The sequence below is a fragment of the Bombina bombina genome, chromosome 2 (genome assembly GCF_027579735.1).
Source record: "Bombina bombina isolate aBomBom1 chromosome 2, aBomBom1.pri, whole genome shotgun sequence".
Taxonomy (NCBI): domain Eukaryota; kingdom Metazoa; phylum Chordata; class Amphibia; order Anura; family Bombinatoridae; genus Bombina; species Bombina bombina.
Genome location: NC_069500.1, coordinates 360187229 through 360211789, shown reverse-complemented (window position 1 = coordinate 360211789; position 24561 = coordinate 360187229). Strand labels below are relative to the sequence as shown.

Genomic DNA, 24561 nt, shown 5'->3' with positions numbered 1-24561 from the left:
AGTCAAATATATTCCTTGGCATGTGTAACTATAATATTCCACCCATAATCCCCATTTATAAAAATATGTATACCCACATTCTTAGCAGCAACAAGTGAAAAATGTTCCTTGGCATGTGTAACCATGATATTACACCAATAATCCCAATGTATAAAAATAATTCTAACCATATTCCTATCAGAAACAGGTCAAATGTGTTCATCTTCATGTGTAACCGTGATATTCCACCCATAATCCCCATGCAGAAAAATAATTATGCCCCTATTCCTATCACAAACCAGTCAAATATATTCCTTGGCATGTGTAACTATAATATTCCACCCATAATCCCAATATATAAATATATGTATACCCATATTTTTAGCAGCAACAAGTGAAAAATGTTCCTTCCCATGTGTAACCATGATATTACACCAATAATCCCAATGTAAACAATATTTATACCCATGTTTCATATCAGTAAAAGGTCAAATATGTTCCTTGGCATTTGTAACCATGATATTCTGCCCATAATCCCTTTATATAAAAACATTTATGCCAATATTCCTATCAGACACAGGTCAAATATGTTCCTTGGCATGTGTAACCATGATATTTTACCCATAATCCCCACATAGAAAAATAATTATACCCATATTCCTATCAGAAACTGGTCAAACGTGTTCCTTGGCATGTGTAACCATGATATTCCACCCATAATCCCCATGTACAAAAACATAATTATACCCATACTCCTATCAGAAACCAGTCAAATATGTAACTTGGAAAGTGTAACCATGATATTCCACCCATAATCCTCATATATAAAAATAATTATACCCATATTCTTAGTAGTAACAAGTCAAATATGTTCCTTGGCATGTGTAACCATGATATTCCGCCCATAAACCCTTACATAAAAATAATTTTACCCATATTCCTATCAGAAACAGGTCAAAAATGTTTCTTGGCATGGGTAACCATGATATTCTTTGTCCTTAGAATTATATTCCGTTTACTTAACAAATGCCTGCTAGAATAGATAACTCTGCGGCCCAAATAGGGTCAATCAATGCCGTCTGCAGCTGTTAGAAAACTACAAATACATTAAGTGATACGATGATTGTGTGCTGGGTCCAATAACCCCGTGTTAGTTAACAGAGTGTTCAAAGCGATATCATGAATTGATATTAAGTATCCTTAAAAAACAAAAAATCAGACATTCAAACATAAAACTTCAAGTGCCTGTGTCATAAAAAGAAGTGAACAGTGTTTCAAAAAACAATCTAAAAACAAAGCATAAATTTAAAATTCCTGTGATGTAATGAAGAGTGTAGCGTGAAATGTCAGAAAAAATATATAAAATCCAATCTGTGCTGTGCAGATTATCAAAATCAGGTGAAAAAAACAGTGGCCACTGTGGAAGCAAAAATATTGATGAACAGTACAATCCAACGTGTAAATGTTCCTTACAACCTAAAAAAGTGTTCCTGTAGTGGTCCTGTAAGTGCTGCAGGAACCGGAAAGTAAAGTCTAGACGTCTCGGGTCTCCCAAATTCGAGTTTCCCGCGACGGTACCTAGCATAGACCGAAACGCGTCGACTGGTGAGTACGTTTGCAATTGATAGAAAATTAAGAAAACCGTCTGCACTATTGGTGTTTTTTTATTTCTAGGTACCGCCGCGGGAAACTCGAATTTGGGAGACCATAATCCACATGTATAAAAATATATATACCCATATTCTTAGTAGTAACAAGTCAAATTTGTTTCTTTCCATGTGTAACCATTTTATATCAAACCCATACACCCCATGTATAAAAAATAATTATACCCATATTCATATCAGAAAATGGTCAAATATGTTCGTTGGCATGTGTAAACATGATATTTCACCCATAATCCCCATGTAGAAAATGAATTATAACCATATTCCTATCAGAAACAGGTCAAATGTCTTCCTCTGCAAGTGTAACCATGATATTTCACCCATAATCCCCATGTATAAAAATAATTGTAACCATATTCCTATCAGAAACAGGTCAAATGTGTTCCTCTGCAAGTGTAACCATGATATTTCACCTATAATCCCCATGTAGAAAAATAATTATAACCATTTTCCTATCAGAAACAGGTCAAATGTGTTCCTCTGCATGTGTATCCATGATATTTCACCCATTATCCCCATATATAAAAATAATTATAACCATATTCCTATCAGAAACAGGTCAAATGTGTTCCTCTGCAAGTGTAACCATGATATTTCACCCATAATCCCCATGTAGAAAAATAATTAGAACCATATTCCTATCAGAAACAGGTCAAATGTATTCTTCTGCATGTGTTAGCATGATATTTCACCCATAATCCCCATGTATAACAATAATTATAACCAAATTCCTATCAGAAACAGGTCAAATCTGTTCTTCTGCATGTGTAACTATGATATATCACCCATAATACCCATATATAAAAATAATTAGAACCATATTCCTATCAGAAACAGGTCAATGTGTTCTTCTACATGTGTAACCATGAAATTTCACCCATAATCCCCATGTATAAAAATAATTAGAACCATATTCCTATCAGAAACAGGTCAAATGTGTTCTTCTGAATGTGTAACCATGATATTTCACCCATAATCCCCATGTATAAAAATAATTATAACCATTTTCCTATCAGAAACAGGTCAAATGTGTTCTTCTGCATGTGTAACCATGATATTTCACCCATAATCCCCATGTATAAAAATAATTATAACCATTTTCCTATCAGAAACAGGTCAAATGTGTTCTTCTGCATGTGTAACCATGATATTTCACCCATAATCCCCATGTATAAAAATAATTATAACCATTTTCCTATGAGAAACAGGTCAAATGTGTTCTTCTGCATGTGTAACCATGATATTTCACCCATAATCCCCATGTATAACAATAATTATAACCAAATTCCTATCAGAAACAGGTCAAATGTGTTCTTCTGCATGTGTAACTATGATATATCACCCATAATACCCATATATAAAAATAATTAGAACCATATTCCTATCAGAAACAGGTCAATGTGTTTTTCTACATGTGTAACCATGAAATTTCACCCATAATCCCCATGTATACAAATAATTAGAACCATATTCCTATCAGAAACAGGTCAAATGTGTTCTTCTGAATGTGTAACCATGATATTTCACCCATAATCCCCATGTATAAAAATAATTATATCCATATTCTTATCAGAAACAGGTCAAATGTGTTCTTCTGCATGTGTAACCATGATATTTCACCCATAATCCCCATGTATAAAAATAATTATAACCATTTTCCTATCAGAAACAGGTCAAATGTGTTCTTCTGCATGTGTAACCATGATATTTCCCCCATAATCCCCATGTATACAAATAATTAGAACCATATTCCTATCAGAAACAGGTCAAATCTGTTCCTCTGCATGTGTAACCATGATATTTCCCCCATAATCCCCATGTATACAAATAATTAGAACCATATTCCTATCAGAAACAGGTCAAATGTGTTCTTCTGCATGTGTAACCATGATATTTCACCCATAATCCCCATGTAGAAAAATAATTAGAACCATATTCCTATCAGAAACAGGTCAAATGTGTTCCTCTGCATGTCTAACCATTATATTTCACCCATAATCCCCATGTATAACAATAATAATAACCAAATTCCTATCAGAAACAGGTCAAATGTGTTCTTCTGCATGTGTAACCGTGATATTTCACCCATAATCCCCATATATAAAAATAATTAGAACTATATTCCTATCAGAAAGAGGTCAAATGTGTTCTTCTGCATGTGTTAGCATGATATTTCACCCATAATCCCCATGTATAACAATAATTATAACCAAATTCCTATCAGAAACAGGTCAAATGTGTTGTTCTGCATGTTTAACCATGATATTTCACCCATAATACCCATATATAAAAATAATTATAACCATATTACTATCAGAAACAGGTCAAATGTGTTCCTCTGCATGTGTAACCATGATATTTCACCCATAATCCCCATATATAAAAATAATTAGAACCATATTCCTATCAGAAACAGGTCAAATGTGTTCTTCTGCATGTGTAACCATGATATTTCACCCATAATCCCCATGTATACAAATAATTAGAACCATATTCCTATCAGAAACAGGTCAAATGTGTTCCTCTGCATGTGTAACCATGATATTTCACCCATAATCCCCATGTAGAAAAATAGTTATAACCAAATTCCTATCAGAAACAGGTCAAATGTGTTCTTCTGCATGTGTAACTATGGTATTTCACCCATAATCCCCATGTATAAAAATAATTAGAACCATATTCCTATCAGAAACAGGTCAAATGTGTTCTTCTGCATGTGTAACCATGATATTTCACCCATAATCCCCATGTATAAAAATAATTAGAACCATATTCCTATCAGAAACAGGTCAAATGTGTTCCTCTTCAAGTGTAACCATGATATTTCACCCATAATCCCCATATATAAAAATAATTATAACCATTTTCCTATCAGAAACAGGTCAAATGTGTTCTTCTGCATGTGTAACCATGATATTTCACCCATAATCCCCATGTATAAAAATAATTATAACCATTTTCCTATCAGAAACAGGTCAAATGTGTTCTTCTGCATGTGTAACCATGATATTTCACCCATAATCCCCATGTATACAAATAATTAGAACCATATTCCTATCAGAAACAGGTCAAATGTGTTCCTCTGCATGTGTAACCATGATATTTCACCCATAATCCCCATGTAGAAAAATAGTTATAACCAAATTCCTATCAGAAACAGGTCAAATGTGTTCTTCTGCATGTGTAACTATGGTATTTCACCCATAATCCCCATGTATAAAAATAATTAGAACCATATTCCTATCAGAAACAGGTCAAATGTGTTCTTCTGCATGTGTAACCATGATATTCCACCCATAATCCCCATGTATAAAAATAATTAGAACCATATTCCTATCAGAAACAGGTCAAATGTGTTCTTCTGCATGTGTAACCATGATATTTCACCCATAATCCCCATGTATAAAAATAATTATAACCATTTTCCTATCAGAAACAGGTCAAATGTGTTCTTCTGCATGTGTAACCATGATATTTCACCCATAATCCCCATGTATAAAAATAATTATATCCATATTCCTATCAGAAACAGGTCAAATGTGTTCTTCTGCATGTGTAACCATGATATTTCACCCATAATCCCCATGTAGAAAAATAGTTATAACCATATTCTTATCAGAAATTACAATTTTCCTTGGCATGTGTAACCCATAATCCCCATGTTTAAAACATCTATTCACAGGTTCCTATCAAAACAGGTTAAATGTGTTGCTTTGCACATACATGTACTATATTAAATTAGTAATGTAGTCCCACAAAAGTATTTTTCTATTATATTATTTAATGTGATTCCATTATACAACTGTATATATGTCAGCAAGTGAATAGTTAAACATTTGCAACTACTGTTTGCAACTTAGTATCAAGCAGTGCAGAAAAGAACAACATATTTTGAGTTACAGCAGAGTCATTACCATGAATGTGTGTAAAAAGTATAATGACATCTAGTGATAGTGTTTAGCATTGCAGCCAATCATCCCATCATCCCAATATGCAGTTTAGTATGTCCCTTTGAATGTGATAATTGTATGGGAAGCACCCCGTAAGCCCAATGGTATAGCGAGTGCTGGACTTGTTGCATTTTATATATATATATATATATATATATATATATATATATATATATATATATATATATATATATATATATATTTTAAAAATGTTGTGTTTTTTTATTTATTTTTATCCACCATATTTCATTCCTGCTCATTTAAATCTGATTTTTTTTTTATATAAATATAATTTTTTTACACACCATGCCTATTTTATCCTCATTTTCAAAACATTACATGAAAAATTACCGGAAAAAAAAATTCACCTTAACTTTCCATTATCTCATATTGGGTAACACCTAGCTGTAAAATTATAAATAGTTGTTTGAAGGTGTTGAAATGTTGCTGAATTTCCATCTCACATGTTATGTATCATGCTGTTATAACAAAACATGTTACAACAAAAAAATCTATTATATCCCAATTTCGGTAAAGGTCTTTTAAACTGCACAATATGCTGGAAAACAAGTTTATTTGAACTTAACATCAATAAGTAAATAAATATTTAAACCTCTGACTAGCAATTAGAGTGAAATTGTGTATATATATATATATATATATATATATATACACACACACACGCTGTTCAACCTGCTGTCATCCAGTATACGGTACAATACAGGCAAATGTATTCGTTTAGTGAAGTAGTCACTTTGGAAAGTATGAAGGGATGACACCGCCCAAAAACATAACAAGGAAGAAGCTTGATGAGGATTACGTAGCTAAGGCTACCTGAGATATCCAGAATGTAGGCACCACAGCATCAGCTGCTACCTAACCCAATCATGTCAACGACAGAAGTGTCAAAGCACCACACTTCCTAAGCACACTCCTAGTCTACACCGTGGCCAGCAGTAACTGCTTCGTTCACGCTAATAAGTAATAAGCACAACCCTAGAAACCTCGTTAACACAACAAATAAAAAAACATTTACCGACACTACGTTCTTTTCCCGGATTGAAATTGGCGGGTCCGGAGTTAACTCAAGTGACGTCTGAGGACTTGTTAGCGTGTGACGTCACTGAGGCTTCCCGGCATGCTTCACTTGGTGATCATTTCCTTTGTGTTTCCTGAGCGCCTGGGTGGGCAAGAGTCCCGCCTGTCCTGGGTTCGTTCTTTCATTATTATTTTTATCTCCCTGTTGAGGTGAATATTAACGGGATATCATACGAAATCGCGTAGTCGTGGGAAATATTTCGCTGATAAATGGAGGTAGGTGTTCGACTGAATACTGATTGATGTGCGACTAGCTGAAGCTGTTGTTAGATGAGGGAAGATGGCGGCTGCGCCATAACCTTACTTCTTGTACTGTAGTGCTCCAGCCTTCGCGTTTACAGTACGTACTGTACATATTCACATATAGTATGCGTAGGCCTTTATATACTGTACAAAATACTCGGGATTATAAAAGACAATAAAAGCCTAAATAATCAAATAGAAATATGGTAAATTATACTCCAAGATATTATTAACGGAAATGCACAAAATATGGCTTGCTTTTAAAAAATGTTTCTAATTTTCCCCATTACTATTATTTTTCTGTGATACTTTAGATTTACAGTATGCAGTAACTAATGCTGTCTATGGCAACAACACTCCTTGTTTAACTGCGGTGAAGTTGGTTTCATATTGGAGATTCGACAGACATTCTGCTCTTCAAATAGCAATAACTTTTGAAAGAATCATGTCACCACTATAATGATTGTATATTCTTGATCATGGGGAATGTTGCACACCCTTTATTTTTTCAAAATTTCATTTTCAAAAGTTGAAATTTACATTTTTCTCTAAATTTAAAAACTGCAATAACTCTTGAAATCATGTCACTACTAAAATGATTGTATATTCTTGATCGTGGTGGGATGGGGAACGTTACACACCCTTTATTTTTTTAAAAATTTCATTTTCAAAATTTGAAATTTATATTTTGCTTGAAATTTCAAAATTTTAATCTTGAAATAATCATGTCACTACTATGATTGTATAATCTTGATCGTGGGGGTGGGGAACTCTGCACACCCTTTAGGTTTTTAAAATTTCAACAACAAAAAATATTTTTTTAAAAATTTTTTTTCAATAACTCCAGAAATAATAATGGGTTACAATCTATCTGTTGAAGGCATTTGCTAGTTTTATCATGTGGATGAAGAAAATATTTTCATTTGACTCAAGGTGTTTTAGAGTCCACAGCTGCATTCATTACTCTTGGGAATTCAGAACCTGGCCACCAGGAGGAGGCAAAGACACCCCATCCAAAGGCTTAAAGGGACAGTAAACCTTAAAAATAATGTTATATAATTCTGCACATAGTGCAGAATTATATAACATTATATTAGCCAAACATTATTGAAACATAATTTCCCCTATTCATTTTTTTAAAAAAAGCGCTGTTTCACAGACCCGCTCTGTGACGGGAGCGAGCTGCACTTAGTCTTATGGCGCGGTCGGGCCAGGCTGTGACTCTACAGCTGGCCCGATGCGCTGAGTAAATATAACAGACCCGCTCAGCAGAGAGCGGGTCTGTGAAACAACGCTTTTTTAAAAAAATTAATAGGGGAAATTATGTTTTAATAATGTTTGGCTAATATAATGTTATATAATTCTGCACTATGTGCAGAATTATATAACATTATTTTTAAAGTTTACTGACACTTTAAAGTGAAGGTAAACTTTGCTGTATTACTGTGCACTTATCTGCAATACAGCACAAATCAATGGTACTTTCATTCATGAATATCTTAAAATGTATCTCTATTAGTTTTTTAATTTATTAGCAGCAATCTTACAAGCGTTAGATTCAACCCGTTTTTTTGTTTTGTTTTTTTCTGCTTTTTGGTCACGTTGAGTTCCTGGCTGTTAGGCGGCCGTCATTTGACGTCACTGCTATCTTTAAAGCTCTGCGCATGCGTTGAGTTACTTCCTCTCCCTGGAAAACCAAGCGCGTTGCCGAGATCAATGGCGCTTGCTATGTGTAAAGCAAAAGGGCATTAACGCATGCGCATTGTCAAATTGTGGATGTTTTGCGTATGCGCAGTATTTTTCGAAGCCGGGCACGAGCATTGTAGGCACGTATAGAGTGGGTGGGAACGCTCTATACGTTATAAGCTAAAGAGAGAAAATGGATGGTGGGCGGAGCTTGGAACAGAACGGTAGGGTAGAACAAAATATATTTTTTAACGGAATGTTAGGTAAAAAAAAAAAAAAAAAGTTAGCGACTGTGGATTTTGCAAGGTGATAGATTAAATAATGTTTACAGAAAGAGAAAACTTTACCTTCACTTTAAATACCTCCCCCCATCCCCAGTCATTCTGTTGAGGGAACAAGTAACAGTAGGAGAAATATCAGGGTGAAAAAAGATGCCAGAAGAACAAAAAATACAGCTGCTCCACATAAAAAAACACGGGCGGGGAGCTGTGGACTCTTTCCATCTGAAGAAAAGCAAATTATCAGGTTAACATAATAAGTTTTTTTAATTGGCTCAGTAAAATAAAAAAAATATGTACATATTATATAAAGACCATGAATAATTTGTCATATTCATAAAACATCTCTTAAAGGACCAGTCAACACATTAGATTTGCATAATCAACAAATGCAAGATAACAAGACAATGCAATAGCACTTAGTCTAAACTTCAAATGAGTAGTAGATTTTGTTATAACAAATTTCAAAGTTTTATGTATATTTCCACTCCCCTTGTACCATGTGATGGCAATCACAAATGCATATACCTATAGTCTGTGAATTCTTGCACATGCTCAGTAGGATCTGGTGACTCAAAAATTGTAAATATAAAAGACTGCACATTTTTTTTTTTTAATGGAAGTAAATTGGAAAGTTGTTTAAAATTACATGATGTATCTGAATCATGAACATTTGATTTAACCTGAGTGTCCCTTTAAGTGACACAGATCAGTGAGATAGGAGACTGCTTTCCTCAGGGTGATTCCTCTCCTTTTTACTTTGTTCTAGCTCTAAGTAGTTATCCAGTCTTAACACGCCACCTTTGTGATCTTGTTGCTCCATTAGTATGATTGACATCCAATGCAGCCAATTAACATAACGGCTTTCTTTAAAAAAAAAAAAAAAAAATATATATATATATATATATATATATATATATATATATATATATATATATATATATATATATATATATATATATATATATATATATATATATATATATATATATATATATATATATATATATATATATATACACATACACACATACACACATCCCTCCCTCAGTTTACGCCAGGGTTAGGTTCCAGAAGGAATGGTTGTAAATCAAAAACCAGTTTATAGTGCAAGTCAATGGGAAGTGAGGGAGTTAGGTTCCAGGCCCCTCTCAAAATTGGCATAAGTAACACCTAATACATTATTTTTAAAGCTTTGAAATGAAGACTTTAAATGCTAGACAGCATTAAAAACCTAATAAAATAATCACACAACACAGAATATATAATTAAACTAAATTAAAAGAACAAAAACATTTGATAAGGGGGGCGGAGCCAGCTAGCCTAGAGAGCAGACGTGGTTGATCATAGCTCCTGCCGATAGTGCAAATTAAAGAATTAAAAACTAATATTTTTACAAATAAAATAACCCCAGATCACCCTCAGCTGAGGGATCAGCTAGATCTTCATTGGTGAGCCCGCAAAGTGTGAGATCTGTGGAGGTCGAGAGGTCTGGGAGTTCAGGCCAGAATCCCCGGAGCGGATGCGACTCCTTACAGTAAAGGATCCCCCACCACTGAGTAGCCAGCGGTATCAGCCCAGAACCTCGAGTGCCGTGGAGACCGTCATCAGTTAAGATCTGAACACCGGACCGGACATCAGACCGACTTTTTGAGAGCCGCTAGGACCCACGCAGCACCGCGCTGCGCACTCCCATGCACCAGGCAGTACCCTTCAGTTTTCAAGATGGAGGTTTCAATCCACGCAGTACAAGCCTTGCTGGAGGAGTTTGAGGCTGCAATCCTATCTAGATTTGACCGCCTATTAGTGACAATACAGTCGGTCCATACTCACGGCCATACTGCTAGGGCAGCAACAGCAGAGGAGGACGGCCCTGTTAAACAACTTGTGGACTTGCCGTGTCTCCCCAGTCAGACGCCAGCAGTGAGTAGAGGTCTGACCCTCTTAGGGACTGCAAAATCTGACCACCCTCAATCCGTTTTTCAGTCGGCAACAGTGTTGGTCATTATTGCTGAGCCTGCTATTATGGAGCGCCATAACTTATACTCGTTGCCTAGGACTCAGGTTTACAAGGGAGATGACAGTCCTGATGGTATGCAGCCCATTGGGGCCTCTATATCACTGTATGTGCAGGCTCTTCGGGACCCTGGGGACTATGGTGGGGCTTTAGCTCAGCAGAACTACTCTTACAAGAAAACAGGAGTAGGCTGACTCCTTCTGTTCTTCATGAGGCTGGGTACAGACACCCTAGTAAATTGCTATGTCCCTGTATGGTGTATATAGTGACTTTGTACTCTTCTGCTCTCCTATTTTATGATGGCATTGTTGCCTGAGACTCTATCAGGGAGTTCCTGTGTGGCACTAAAGACTGTGTGAAAGATACCTCTATCATATAACTTTGGTGACATTCTAAACTGACAATACTGTGATTTTAGGGGTTAGATCCTTTCTGCCCCGTATGTGTATGGCTCTGATGCTCCTATCATAATTTCCCTTTACCTCTTATCCATCAACTCACGTATGAAAGAATTTTGTTTTAGTCTATCCTCACTCACACTATGTGTCTGAGTTGTTTCATTACTCAACCAATAATGAGAGTCTTTCATAGATTACTTTACATATTTTTGGGGTTTCTTGGAGCTGGGAATGGGACTGTACATGTCATTTCTCTGGCAAGTTATAATGTATGCTATTCCACCACATCCTACCGCTATAGTCTGAGGCCCAGCGCAGCCTACAGCGGGAGCGCAACACTCTTTAGAACTTAGGCAAGGGGATACATGCTCCTAAATTATTGCAATTTCTCTTATATCTGATGTCTTAAGAAACTACCTGTTTTTTGTTTTTTTTCTTTTGTTGTTACTATTTGTGTGTATAGGTCATTTCTCTCATGTTTGTGCTGTGTGGATCTGTGCCGTGTAATGCTGATTTGACTGAATATTCATTACCTTTTCTGGCTCTGACAATTTACAAACTCTGAAGACCCACATATGAGCAGTGTATAAGTTAATTCAGGGAACTATGCTATAATATTTGAGAGATACTGAGCCCAACACTCTGGGAGCCTTTTTTCTGTAAATTTTAAGAACTCCTGGCCCTAGCTCCGCTTCCCCCCCCCCTCCCTCTTGTGTGGTTAGGGATAATTAGTTTATCCTCCATACTCCCCTTTTGGCAGAGTTATGAAGTCTCTGCCCTGTTCGGGGAGCCTTTGTTTGTAGATTGTACCTGGGCGACTATAAAATAGGCTCTCTGGATCTTAATACTGAGAGGATTTGCATGACTGTTCTTGTGTGTTCCACTGTTTCCAGTTTGTTATTTTCTGTAGACATGATGTAACTGTTAGCTCATTATAAATCTACTATATGTGTATGCATTTGAAATGTGCAGTTGTGGTTCAAGGGTCACAAGTAAGTCCATATATTTATCTCGCGAGTTTCTACCCAACTTACCAAGATTTATACTCGAAGATTAATTTAATAACTCCTTACTACTGTAGCAATCACAATAATGTGTTCAGCTATGTTCCTATGCATATTAGCACTCAGTTTTCTTTCTTTTTGGAAGGTAATCCCTGCATTCTTGTTTTTCTTTAGCATAGTGGCGATTACTGATATGCTCTAATAATGTCATGTTTTTCTTTTTCTATTCTATTTCCATGATCTCCTTCAACCTTAGTCTCAGCTTACTGGGCCTACTCATGGCCCTAGAAGATATGTGATGGAGTAAGATGAGTGTAAGCCCAAAGGAGGCTTATACTGCACAAAAATTCTCCAACTGGTAACTTATTCTCATTGGGGTTCTACAGTGACCTCAGCTATTTAGGAGAAAAAAAGAGGGTGTATTGGGTTTGCTCTTCAATCTTCTTTTGCATGTCGCATAAGTCATGTATATCTGACCTTTAAGGGGGTCCTATGTATTTGTTTATGTATTGTATCTGTTTTACTACTCAATGCGCCTCTTGTGTTAAATAGAGCAAACTGTATTTTGTTGTAATTTTGTTATTCCCTCAATAAAAATCTTTAAATATAAAAAAAACATTTGATAAACAGCATTATAAACCTAATAAAATAATCACAACACAGACTTTACTTGCATTTTTCTGCAAACAGAATCTCAACCTTTTATGGAATGTATTGCAGGGTTAGCCTGCATTCCCCACATTCGTTCCTGACCTGGGTCTTGATCATTCAAATCTGGACTGATTTATAGACGGGAATATCTTGTTCCTTTGCAAGCTGCTCGATAGCTCAGGTCTGGTTAAACTGATTATTTCAGCTTGCTTGGCTTGCATATCTTTGCTGCAACACAAGCGGACAGCTCCACCTACTGGCTATGTGAATCAATGCACTGCTTCTCAATAGCAGTCACATGACTGATAAAAAAAAGGTTGTTGTTCTGAAATGGTGCAAATTGAACCGTTGTAAACCGAGGGCCACCTGTGTGTATGTATGTATTAAAATTTGCTATACCAGTAGTTTATCAAGCAAGCACTGCAACTTTAAGACAATAAAAAAAAATATATATATTTTTAAAGTGTTCCCCACTGCTCCCTATTCTGCCCACCCCTAGAAACGGCCCTGTCTCCAAGCTCTCAGATGGCACTGCATCAACAATCGTCATTCATCAATAGCCTACGTAACTACATGGGCAAGGCATTACATTGGCAAACCTTTGTCAAGCACTACAATGTGGAGTTGCATACACAAATCTACTTAAAATTATAGTGCGCAAAGAATAAGCCTTATGTCAAACATGTCCAGAAGAGACATCAACTTCTCTGTCCTCTGAGGCATCTGGGATGGACCGTCACAAAATGGAAATATGTTTTGTGGTCAGATTAATCAATATTCCCGATTTTCTTTGGAGGTAATGGATGTTGTGTGCTCCGGACCAAAGATGGACCATCCAGACTGTTATCTGCCACAAGTCCAAAAGCCAGGGTCTGACATGGTATGGGGTTGTGTCAGTGCCCTTGGCAAAGGTAATTTAAAGTCAATATAGAAAAGTACATTGAGATTTTAGAGCAACATATGCTGTCTTCAAGACAACAACTTTTCAAAGTAAGTCCATGCATTTTTCAACCAGACAATGCAAAACCACATTAGGCACATATTACAAATGAATGGCTACGCAAGAAGAGGGTACGGGTAGTGGACTGGCCTGTCTGCAGTCCTGACCTGTCCACAATAGCAAATGTGTGAAGAATTTTAAAACGGAAAATGTGACAACGTTGACCCAGTACTGTTGCACACCTCAAAACGTGTTTGCAGGAGACATGGGACAAAATAACAGAAAAGCTTGATCACTTGGTATCCTCAGTGCCAAAAAGTATTTTATGTGTTGTGAGGAGGAATAGCAACATTAACAAATGATAAATTATTTAGTATCTCAACCTTTTATGGAATGTATTGCAGGGTTAGCCTGCATTCCCCACATTCGTTCCTGACCTGGGTCTTGATCAGCTTTAAGGCAAAGGTGGGGAAATGCTGGTGGGTGGGTAGTCACAAATGCATATACACACATATATATGAATGGACACAACAGTCTCAACAAACCATATGTAGCGTTAATTCATTTAACAGAGCAGAAGACGACCACCCCTTGGAGAATTCCCCTATCTCTGCTGGGATGCAATAGAAACACTTGGCTTTCACAAACTGTGGCCCTGAAGGTATGATTTGATGTAACTCCCCAGGACACAGTGTATTACAAGGCACATACCTGCCATTCCCTCCGGACTCTTAAAGGGACATTATACACTCATATTTTCTTTGCATAAATGTTTTGTAGATGATCTATTTATATAGCCCATAAAGTTTTTAGTTTTTTTTTTTTTTTAAATGTATAGTTTTGCTTATTTTTTAAATAACATTGCTCTGATTTTCAGACTCCTAACCAAGCCCCAAAGTTTTATGTGAATACTGTCAGCTACCTTCTCCAGCTTGCTCCTGTTTGTGTAAATGGTCTTTTCATATGCAAAAGAAGGGGGAGGGTCTTATTTCCCACTTGCAGTGGGCTTTCCAGCTATCTTTTCAACAGAGGTAAACTGAGAGCTTCTAAGTAAGTTTTTAAACAGTTTTATACTGGATTTTTATATCAGTATCTGTGCATCTTATTCTTTATAGTTGTGGCTATTACATGCAGTTATATGAAAATGAGTGTATACTGTCCCTTTAAGGCATTCACCCGTAGTGGCTGTTGTGTGAACCGCTCCTCCTCTGTGAATCCAATGCCACACTGTCCTGCTTAACGGTCCAGGCTGTGTCTTTAGGACCGCCTCCAATGGCGGCAGAGCCGGTTTTCTTCCCTCATGCTTCCGACCTTTGCAGTGTGTTTTTCCTGCGGTCAGACTTGCACACCCTACCTGTGCTCACTCAAAGGGCCACAATGTAGCAACAATGAAAACTGAATAGAGGAGCACAGACGGGTGTTTTATGCAAGTGAATACACTTATTTACACAGTGGCACCGTAGCGCTAAATGAGTGAAAAAAAATATACACATAAAGTGGAGGGGATAAACACCCCGGGGTTAAGATACAGATTGTCTCACAAGCTGAGAAGTAAGACATTACTCTGTATCTTAACCCCGGGGTGTTTATCCCCTCCACTTTATGTGTATATTTTTTCACACGGCGCCACTGTGTATATAAATGTATTCACTTGCATAAAACACCCGTCTGTGCTCCTCTATTCAGTTTTCATTGCAGCTTTAAGGCACTTTAGCATAGCTTGCAGGTTGGAAGACCATAGGATGAGTAAAACACCTTGAGTCAAATGAAAATATTTTCTTCATCCCCATGATAAAACTAGCAAATACCTTCAATAGATTATAACCCATTATTATTTCTGAAGTTATTGAAATTTAAAAAAAAAAAAATTTTTATTTTTTTTAATTTTAAAAACCTTAAGGGTGTGCAGCGTACCCCCACGATCAAGAATATACAATCATTATAGTAGTGACATGATTATTTCAAGATTTATTAAAATGTTGAAATTTCAAGCAAAACATAAATTTCAAATTTTTTAAATTTAATTTTGACAAACTGAAAGGTGTGCAATGTTCACCACCACCCCCCACGATCAAGAATATGCAGTAATTTTAGTAGTGACATGATTATTTCTAGAGTTATTGCAATTTTTACATTTCGAGAAAAATGTAAATTTTGAAAATGAAATTTTGAAAAATTAAAGGGTGTGCAAGGTTTCCTATCCACCCATGATCAAGAATATACAATCATTTTAGTAGTGACATGATTCTTTCAAAAGTTATTGCTATTTGAAGAGCCGAATGTCTGTCGGGTCTCCAATATGAAACCAACTTCACTGCAGTCTTGTTTAAAGCGATGGTAAAGTTCCGTTAATCGCTATTAAGTATTGCATTAATTGATAAAAAATCAATGTTTCATTTATCTTTTTTAATAAATGTGGGTTTCAATCAAGTTATAATCTTTATAAAGGCAATTTCTAAACCTCATATTCTCAACCCGTTACATTTTTTTTTTTTTTTTTCCTACCTTTTCGATCACATTTTTGACTAAACCGATTGAAATTTAGGCCGTTAGGCGGCCGTCACTCTGCGTTATCCGCCCCTTCAAGCAACTGCACATGCGCTATTTCATTTCTCATTCATTTTATTCGCATTGTAAATGGTGCGCGTGCCCGTGTAACGCAGGCGTGCTAATTACAGGTAGGAATCGCTTACTATTTCATCGGCATCTTGTAAAAGATACCGACAAGCGCTTCACTTTACTTTTGATACTGCCCATTATAAGTAAGTATCGCATTATAAGTAAGTAATTGTAAAACTTCTATTATTTCCACGCATGCGCAAAAACATTTTTCTCGGGAGCGAACGGATAGCTGTGACGTAGGAGCGGGTGGGACCACTCTGTAGTGTAAGTAGATATCGGAGCAGGAAGTGTCAGATGGGAGGAGCGAGGAGTAGTAAGGGAAAAAGTTTTAAACATTGCGATTTATTATTGTCAATAATTTACAAGCTTTGAAAACTTAGCCACTAAGCTTACAAAGTGACAAAGTGACAGACAAACTAGTTTGTGTACCTAAACTGATAAAATTTACCATCACTTTAAGCTCTGTAGTAACTTTTACTTCGCTGTGTCTTATTCTGTTTGCCTCTGCTGTAGTCACTCATAGTTCTAACGTTTATTACCAGAAAAAATGTAATGTTTGTGAGGGTTTTTATATTCAAAGGTATTTTAACAAGAGTTTTGGGGACAATATTTTTTTGCTGCTATTTAGAGCTGCCGAATTTTTCTATTTAAACTTCTTTTTTTTTTTTTTTAAGGCACATGGAAATTATGTCTTTCATATTTCAGACAGGACAACATTTTAAGCTATTTTCAAATGTATTTTTTATGTAATGTGTCATTCTTTTGGTATCTTTTGTTGCAAAGTATACATTGGTAGACGCTGGGGCACCAATGCTGGTAGCGGCACATATGTGCCTCTTGTCATTGGTTCACCCTATGTGTTCAGCTAGCTTGCAGCAGTGCATTTCCGCTTGTTCAACTAAGGATACCAAGAGCATGTAGTAGATAATAGCAGTAAACTAGAAAGTTGTTTAAAATTGCTTGACCTATCTGAATCACAAAATAATTATTTTAGCTTTCATGTCCCTTTCAGAACCGCTCTAGATATTTGCCAGTTTTTTTTGTTTTTGTTTTTTTATTATTTTTTTCACATAGCAACTGATTATTGTACACACTGTTGTAAAATGTAACACATTTCTTTTTTTCTTAATTAGTCCAGTGATACAGAAAGGGATGGAGGCTCCCCAGACAATTTGTCACCTGATGTAGGAAAGCGAATGGAGCATTGTGATCCTGCAAAATCTCCTAAGACATTAAAACATTATTCCAGATCTCGATCTCGTTCGAAGGAGAGGAAACGTAAGTTGGATCTTATTCATCTTCTCTTGTGAGATTTGTTAGGTCACATTTTTATCTTTTTGCATGCTTTTTTTTTTTTTTTCTCAAGTAATTTTCCAATTTACCTGACTGTTATTTTGTGGTTTTCTCACAGATGACTCAAGAAAACACAGAAGTCGAAGCAGAAGCAAAGAGGTAATTAATACTTTGTAGTGTATCGGTAACTTATGCTAAGTATTTTGTTTATTTTTATTTATTGTATGGTAAGTACTATATTAATATAAAATAAATAAAACTTGACTTGTGACTTTGCTGCATAAAGCCTTCCCTTTTCCATTAAATAAATTAAAATAAATAAGTCTACTTAAAGGTATGCAACCTTTTACCATTTTGTACTCCTGAGTGGTATTTGTTTCTGCTACCCTTACATTTTTTTAATGACAAATGTATCATCTTTTCAAAGTTGCTGTAATATGACATTTTGCATGTGTCCCTTTTAAATCAGAGTTGTCCAAACTTTTCTAATGTGTGGCCCAACTAGGTTATTTTATTTATTCACTTTATTAATGTATTAATTTTCTTGGCCCGCAAAATTTGGTTTTTATTCAGGGCTGGAAAGCTTTCACAGTAGTTTACATGCTTGAGGGGAAAGTTTACTAGTCCAATTTTCTCTTTTCTTTCTTTTTATACAGGAAAAAGCTATTAATTATTCAGACAGAGACTTCTATTGTATTAATTACTGGACAGGAACAATCTTCATGTCTAACTAGAAAAAGTTGAACTCTTCAACATGGGAATTGTAGTTTTTTAAAATGTAATTTATTAGTGAGACATTCAAAATCTATGTACTGTGTCCTTTTAAGTTGTCCTATCAAAGGCAACACAAAATATGTCCATGTTTTAGGCACAGATGTACATATTGGGAAAGTGGGGGTGGGGGGAACTCCTGGTCTGTATTTTTGGTCCTGTGTCTAGTTTGGACATATTCGTACAGACCTGCACAGCTGAGCACTTCTGGGATCCTTTAGCTAGATTTGGAGATAATCTTCTATAGGCACAAAAGGAGAGAGGGTAAGGGAAACATATCCCAAAGTAAAAAATATGTATTGGCAGCTGCTGCTCTTCCCAGTGCATCTGCAAACGCACAAAAATGTAGATAAGAAATCCAAGGTTTGAGGAAAAATTGCGCTCCAAGCCAATGTGACCAAGTGCACATTTGCACGAAACGTTTGCTGTCTGCACCTGTTCAACTACCTGTTTTTTGCACATTTCTATGTGCTGACCGTTTTTATCCTTATATGTTTTTACATGTATGTACATGATCCAATAAAGACTTTAATTTTTTAAGTATATTGGCTTGGAGCTCACTTTTTCCTCAAACCTTGGATTTATTATCTAGTTTGGACATATCTGGTTTAAATGTTTACATGCTTCAAATTTACACTGGTCACCGAGTTTTAGCACTGAATAAAATCTTTGTAATTGCATAGAAATATGAAATTTTTATTCTACTTTGCAAATGACATACATTACTGTAAAGTGATTGTCATTTCTGACTTCTATATCCAAACTTGCTGTACCTGCAAATTGATTTTGCTTGCCATTCTATGACACTGAATGCAGGTGGTTTTATGAAGGCCTAATGGTACACTTTTCCAATAAAAACGAGAAATGAGCTTGTATAGGCTTATACATTGCATTTGATGATACATTTTATTGTAGGCACAGTTTTTATATTAAAATTGACTATTGTGCTTAGACCAAATGATAACATTTCTATAATGAATCATACTCAGCGTGCTAAAGCACGAAGAGACTGAACTGAAGACGCTGCTGACTCAGATAGCAAAATAATATGCCTACTTCATGATAAGGTAATTATCAGTCGTTAAACCTAATATTTGCCTTATAAATTCTACTGTTTACAGATGTTTTTGAAAAGGTTGTTTGTGAGATTCTTATGTTACTTCTAAATGTCAATAGGTTATAATGCCTTTAATGTATGTGCTCTTAAAGGGACAGTCTACACCAGAATTTTTATTGTTTATTGCCCATTCTCCAGTTTTGCATAACCAACACAGTTATATTTATATACTTTTTACCTCTGTGATTACCTTGTATCTAAGCCTCTGCAAACTGCCCCTTTATTTCAGTTCTTTTGACAGACTTGCAGTTTAGCCAATCAGTACTGGCTCCCAGGTAACTTCATGTGCTTGAGCACAGTGTTATCTATATGAAACACGTGAACTAACACCCTCTAGTGGTGAAAAACTGTTAAAATGCATTCTGAAAAGAGGTGGCCTTCAAGGTCTTAAGAAATTAGCATATGAACCTCCTAGGTTAAGCTTTCAACTAAGAATACCAAGAGAACAAAGCAAAATTGGTGATAAAAGTAAATTGCAAAATTGTTTAAAATTACATGCCCTATCTAAATCATGAAAGTTTATTTTGGTCTAGACTGTCCCTTTAATATGTCATCTATATATGAACAAAGGCTAAAAACTTTAAACTACTTTTATTTATAAGCTCATCGGGTTTTATACTTGAACCTTCATTTTACACATGAAAGTGAAGAGATCCAGAACCTTCATAGGAAACTGTGGCTTTCTATTTCAATAAGCTTAGTTTTTAGTGCATTTGGCACCTATTCTGGCCAGGGTGTTTCCTTTGTTATGTCAGTGGAGGTTTAAGTCTCAAACTATTTAGAAATTTTACTTAAGTAGTTTGGTGTTTTCAGTCTCTGTTATTTTATTTTTCCATCTAAAAGTAACACCATATGTGGGAGAATTACATTTTAAAATATAGTGGTGTACAAAACAAAACTTTAGGCGGTATGAGCCATTTATTACAAAAGTTTGACACTTAAAGGGACATAATACTCATATGCTAAATCACTTGAAACTGATGCAGTATAACTGTAAAAAGCTGACAGGAAAATATCACCTGAGCATCTCTATGTAAAAAAGGAAGATATTTTACCTAACGATCTCCTCAGCTCAGCAGAGTAAGTTCTGTGTAATAAGTTATACTCAGCTGCTCCCAGCTGCAGGTAAAAAAATTAAGAAATGAACAGCAGCCCATCAGCAGTGCTGAGGTCATGAACTCTTACTGTGATCTCATGAGATTTCACTTAACTCTCATGAGATTTCATAGTAAGCTTCCTTTACCTGATTGGTGGAATAATATGAGAGTGCACGATGCTAGTCCCTTCAGATGTCCCAGGACAGACACACTAAAATGCTGCTTAGAAATCCTTTACAATGGGAGGTGGCTACTGAGGAACTTTTGAGGTAAAATATCTTTCTTTTTTACATAGAGATGTTCAGGTGATATTTTCTAATCAGCTTTTTACAGCTATGCTGCATCACTTTCAAGTGTTTAAACATTTGGGTATTATGGCCCTTTAAATGGTGTATTAATTTTGGTTCAGACCCAAAGGTGAGAAATACACGTTTTCAGCTTTTTGTGTTACACACCTTTTTTATCACACATTTTAGATTTCTAAGATTTTTATGAAGGTTCTCACGGAATTCCGTTTACATTTATTTTTATTTTTTGTAACCAGTAGTGGTAAAGCCAAGCATTTTTTTTAAAAAAAAATGCTAGGATTTACTATCACTAAAAAATAAACCATAGTTTCAGTGATCTATTACTAAAAAAAACTCAACCTATCTGTGCCACAAGTAGATTGCTAAAATCAGTGCCTCCAGCCGCTCACGGCGCAGCACTCTTTACCAGTGAGGTGAAGTCTCCACCTCTAAACAAATAGCGGTGCTAGGATGTCAGTTGACATGCCCGGCTATTGGTTTAGAGGAGGAAACGTCGCCTCCATTGGACAAAAATGCTGTGCCGTGGGCGGCCGGAAGCACTTAGTTTAGCAATCTATTGCGGCACAGGGTGAGTTAAGCACCCTTTTTTTTTTTTTTTTTTTTTTTTTTTTTAGTAAGTGATTACTGAAACTGTTTATTTAAAGGAACATTAAAGTGAAAGTAAATTTTCACGAATGAAAGCCCTGTTTTTTAAAAATACTATTAAAAACGGGCATTTTCATTCATGAAAGCTTACATTGCAGCAGTTTGGGTTTTTTTTGTGTTTTTTTAAAAAAAAAATACTTACCTTTTTCTTCCTTGCAAGCGTGGAACACTGGAGCAACGATTTCCCCCGCCCCCAGGTTGTCTCTTCTTACGTCAGAAATGACAAATCTGGCTTCCTCCATTGACTTCCCCTGCACCCTCTAGCAAACATTGCCTGAGGCTGTGCCATAATTGGAGGAAGCCGGATTCGTCATTTCTGACAAAAAAGACGACCTGAGGCGGGGGGAATCGCTGCTCCGGTGTTCCACGCTTGCAAGGAAGAAAAGGTAATTATTTTTTAAAAAACAGCTGCAATGTAAACTTTCATAAATGAAAGTGCCCCTGTTTTTAATAGTGTTTAAAAAAAAAAAAAAGGGCTTTCATTCGTGAAAGTTGGCATTCACTTTTAAATACAAACGCACTCATCCACCTGTAGAGCATACGTTTAAAAACGTATTGCCTTGCACATTCATTGTTTTGTTGATTTTTCTATAATTCATTTTGATACATCCATATTTTTCCACGCACCAGAAGGGACTGCATTTATTTTTAAATTGTATGGCAGAATGCTACTGTAGTCACAAATTTCAGCCTCTATACGCAATAGGAACATAAAATTGAACATTGGATGCTCAGAAATGGCAAATCATAGCTTGCTTTTTTTTTTTGCTTTTCTTCCCCTAATGGGACATAATACATAGTTCAGCATTATTTGGGGGACGGGCTTATACGCCTAACATAATCTGTCTCCTAGATGAAATTAAATTATTCATTGTTTTTATTAATTTTATATTTAGTGGGGGGGGTGGGGTTGTGGACCATAGCTCTACAGTTAGTTTGAAAATAAATGTGGCTCTTATTTGGTTTTATTTTACATACACTGTATAATAGATCCCTGCTTTCTAGGAGTAACTTTTTAAAGTGAAGGTCAACTTTGATCAATGAAATCCCGTTTTTTAAAAATACTATTAAAAACAGGGGCACTTTCATTCATCAAAGTTTAGAAAGCAGCTGTTTTGTTAACAAACTTACCTTTGTTCTTTTCACAGCCAGAGTAGCTTCCCCCAACCGGAGATCCTCTCTTCACACGTCGGCAATGACTAATCCGGCTTCCTCCAATCAAGGCATGGCCTCAGGCAATGACTCCCTTGTGGGGAAAGCCGGATTAGTCATTGATGACTTGTGAAGAGAGGATCTCCATGTGGGGGAAGCTGATCTGGCTGTGAAAAGAACAAAGGTACACTTTTAATCAAAACGGCTGCTTTTTAAATTTTGATTAATGAAAGGGCCCCTGTTTTTAATAGCATTTTTAATAAACGGGCTGTCATCCATCAAAGTTTACCTTCACTGTAACATAAATAAATTGAGTGCATGAACTAGTTGGCTGTTCAGTATTATGTATGTGTGTGTGTATATATGAACAAGTGCGCATGGGCACGAAACGCGTCTGCGTGGAGACCGTCCCTTACACCTGACTGTTGTTTCTGCTGGCTCTGATGTGTGGATGCAGCTGGCATTCGCTTTTACTGAAATAAAATTTTATGTTTTTACCTTATCCTGCATGGAGCTTGCCTGGAGTTTGTTATTGGATTTACCCATTCAGAGGATTATCTGATTACGGCAATAGTGCGCTTATCTTTACTATCTGTGATTCATACATACATACATACATACATACATACATGATCCGCACTCACCCACAACCACTCTGTGCACGGCCAAAGAAGATCCAAATAGTAATCAGCGCTGAGAGACAGGATCCGGTGTTAATCCAATTTAATCCACAGCAATGACAGCTAGTACCAGAGAATATCAATATCACCATTTACTTATAAACAGACAACGTTTCGGCCCCTCTTAGAGGCCTTGGTCACATGAGAACAAGTAACACAGGACAAGCACATTTATTTATTACATTTATTTATTTTTTATATATATATATATATATACATACGTATGTTTTTTCGCCGGGGTACTGTTCCTGATGGGACAGTTGTAAAAATAAAATCTGTGTAAAATTAACCTTGTTATACAATGTAAATGAGCTAGGTAATATTATAACTTAATATATATATTATTTGTGTTGTATTTTAAATATTTTAAAGCCCTGAAACTTAATGCTGTAAATGTAAAAACAGCACTAAAACATTTTTTTTATGCTTTGTGAGGCATCTCCCTATCCACCAATAAAGAAGTAGGAAGTTCTGTTTATCAGCCGGTGAGCAGTCATTTTTTGTTTGCTGCATTAAAGTAAATTTAAAAATATATATATTTTTTTTTATTTTATTTTTTTTATTTTTTTTTGGATTAACGGAAAATGTGCAATATGCATCAAAAGGAAATTAGACAGGTGCATAAATTTGGGCACCCTTGTTATTTTGTTAATTTTATTACCTGTAACTACCTAGCACTGATTAATTAGAACACACAATTGGTTTGGTAAGCCCATTAAGCCTTGAACTTCATAGACAGATGCATCCAATCATGAGAAAAGGTATTTAAGGTGGCCAATTGCAAGTTGTTCTCTTTGACTCTCCTCTGAAGAGTGGCAACATGGGGGCCTCAAAACAACTCTCAACCTGAAAACAAAAGATTGTTCAACATTATGGTTAAGGGGAAGGCTACAAAAAGCTATTGCAGAGATTTAAGCTGTCAGTGTCCACTGTGAGGAAATGGAAGACCACAGGCACAGTTCCTG

The 24561-nt window shown here is 36.0% G+C and overlaps 2 protein-coding genes across 4 annotated transcripts in view; one reads left to right on the top strand and one right to left on the bottom strand.

Annotated features, from left to right (window-relative positions):
* KNTC1 (kinetochore associated 1) overlaps positions 1-6697 on the bottom strand; it is a 1377837-nt gene extending 1371140 nt beyond the window's left edge. The window contains exon 1 of the mRNA XM_053701768.1: positions 6633-6697. The gene's annotated coding sequence lies outside the window, so the exon portion shown is untranslated. The remainder of the gene's footprint in view (positions 1-6632) is intronic.
* Positions 6698-6748: 51 nt separating this feature from the next.
* Positions 6749-24561, top strand: part of RSRC2 (arginine and serine rich coiled-coil 2) — a 62485-nt gene continuing 44672 nt past the window's right edge. For 2 of the 3 annotated variants that reach the window (XM_053701766.1, XM_053701765.1), the window contains exons 1-3: positions 6749-6910; positions 17667-17811; positions 17945-17985. In XM_053701766.1, the coding sequence (XP_053557741.1) occupies positions 6905-6910; positions 17667-17811; positions 17945-17985 (192 nt within the window). In that variant the 5' untranslated portion in view covers positions 6749-6904. Of the gene's footprint in view, positions 6911-17666; positions 17812-17944; positions 17986-19641; positions 19665-24561 lie in introns of those variants that run through there. The other variant, XM_053701767.1, reaches the window with a different exon arrangement.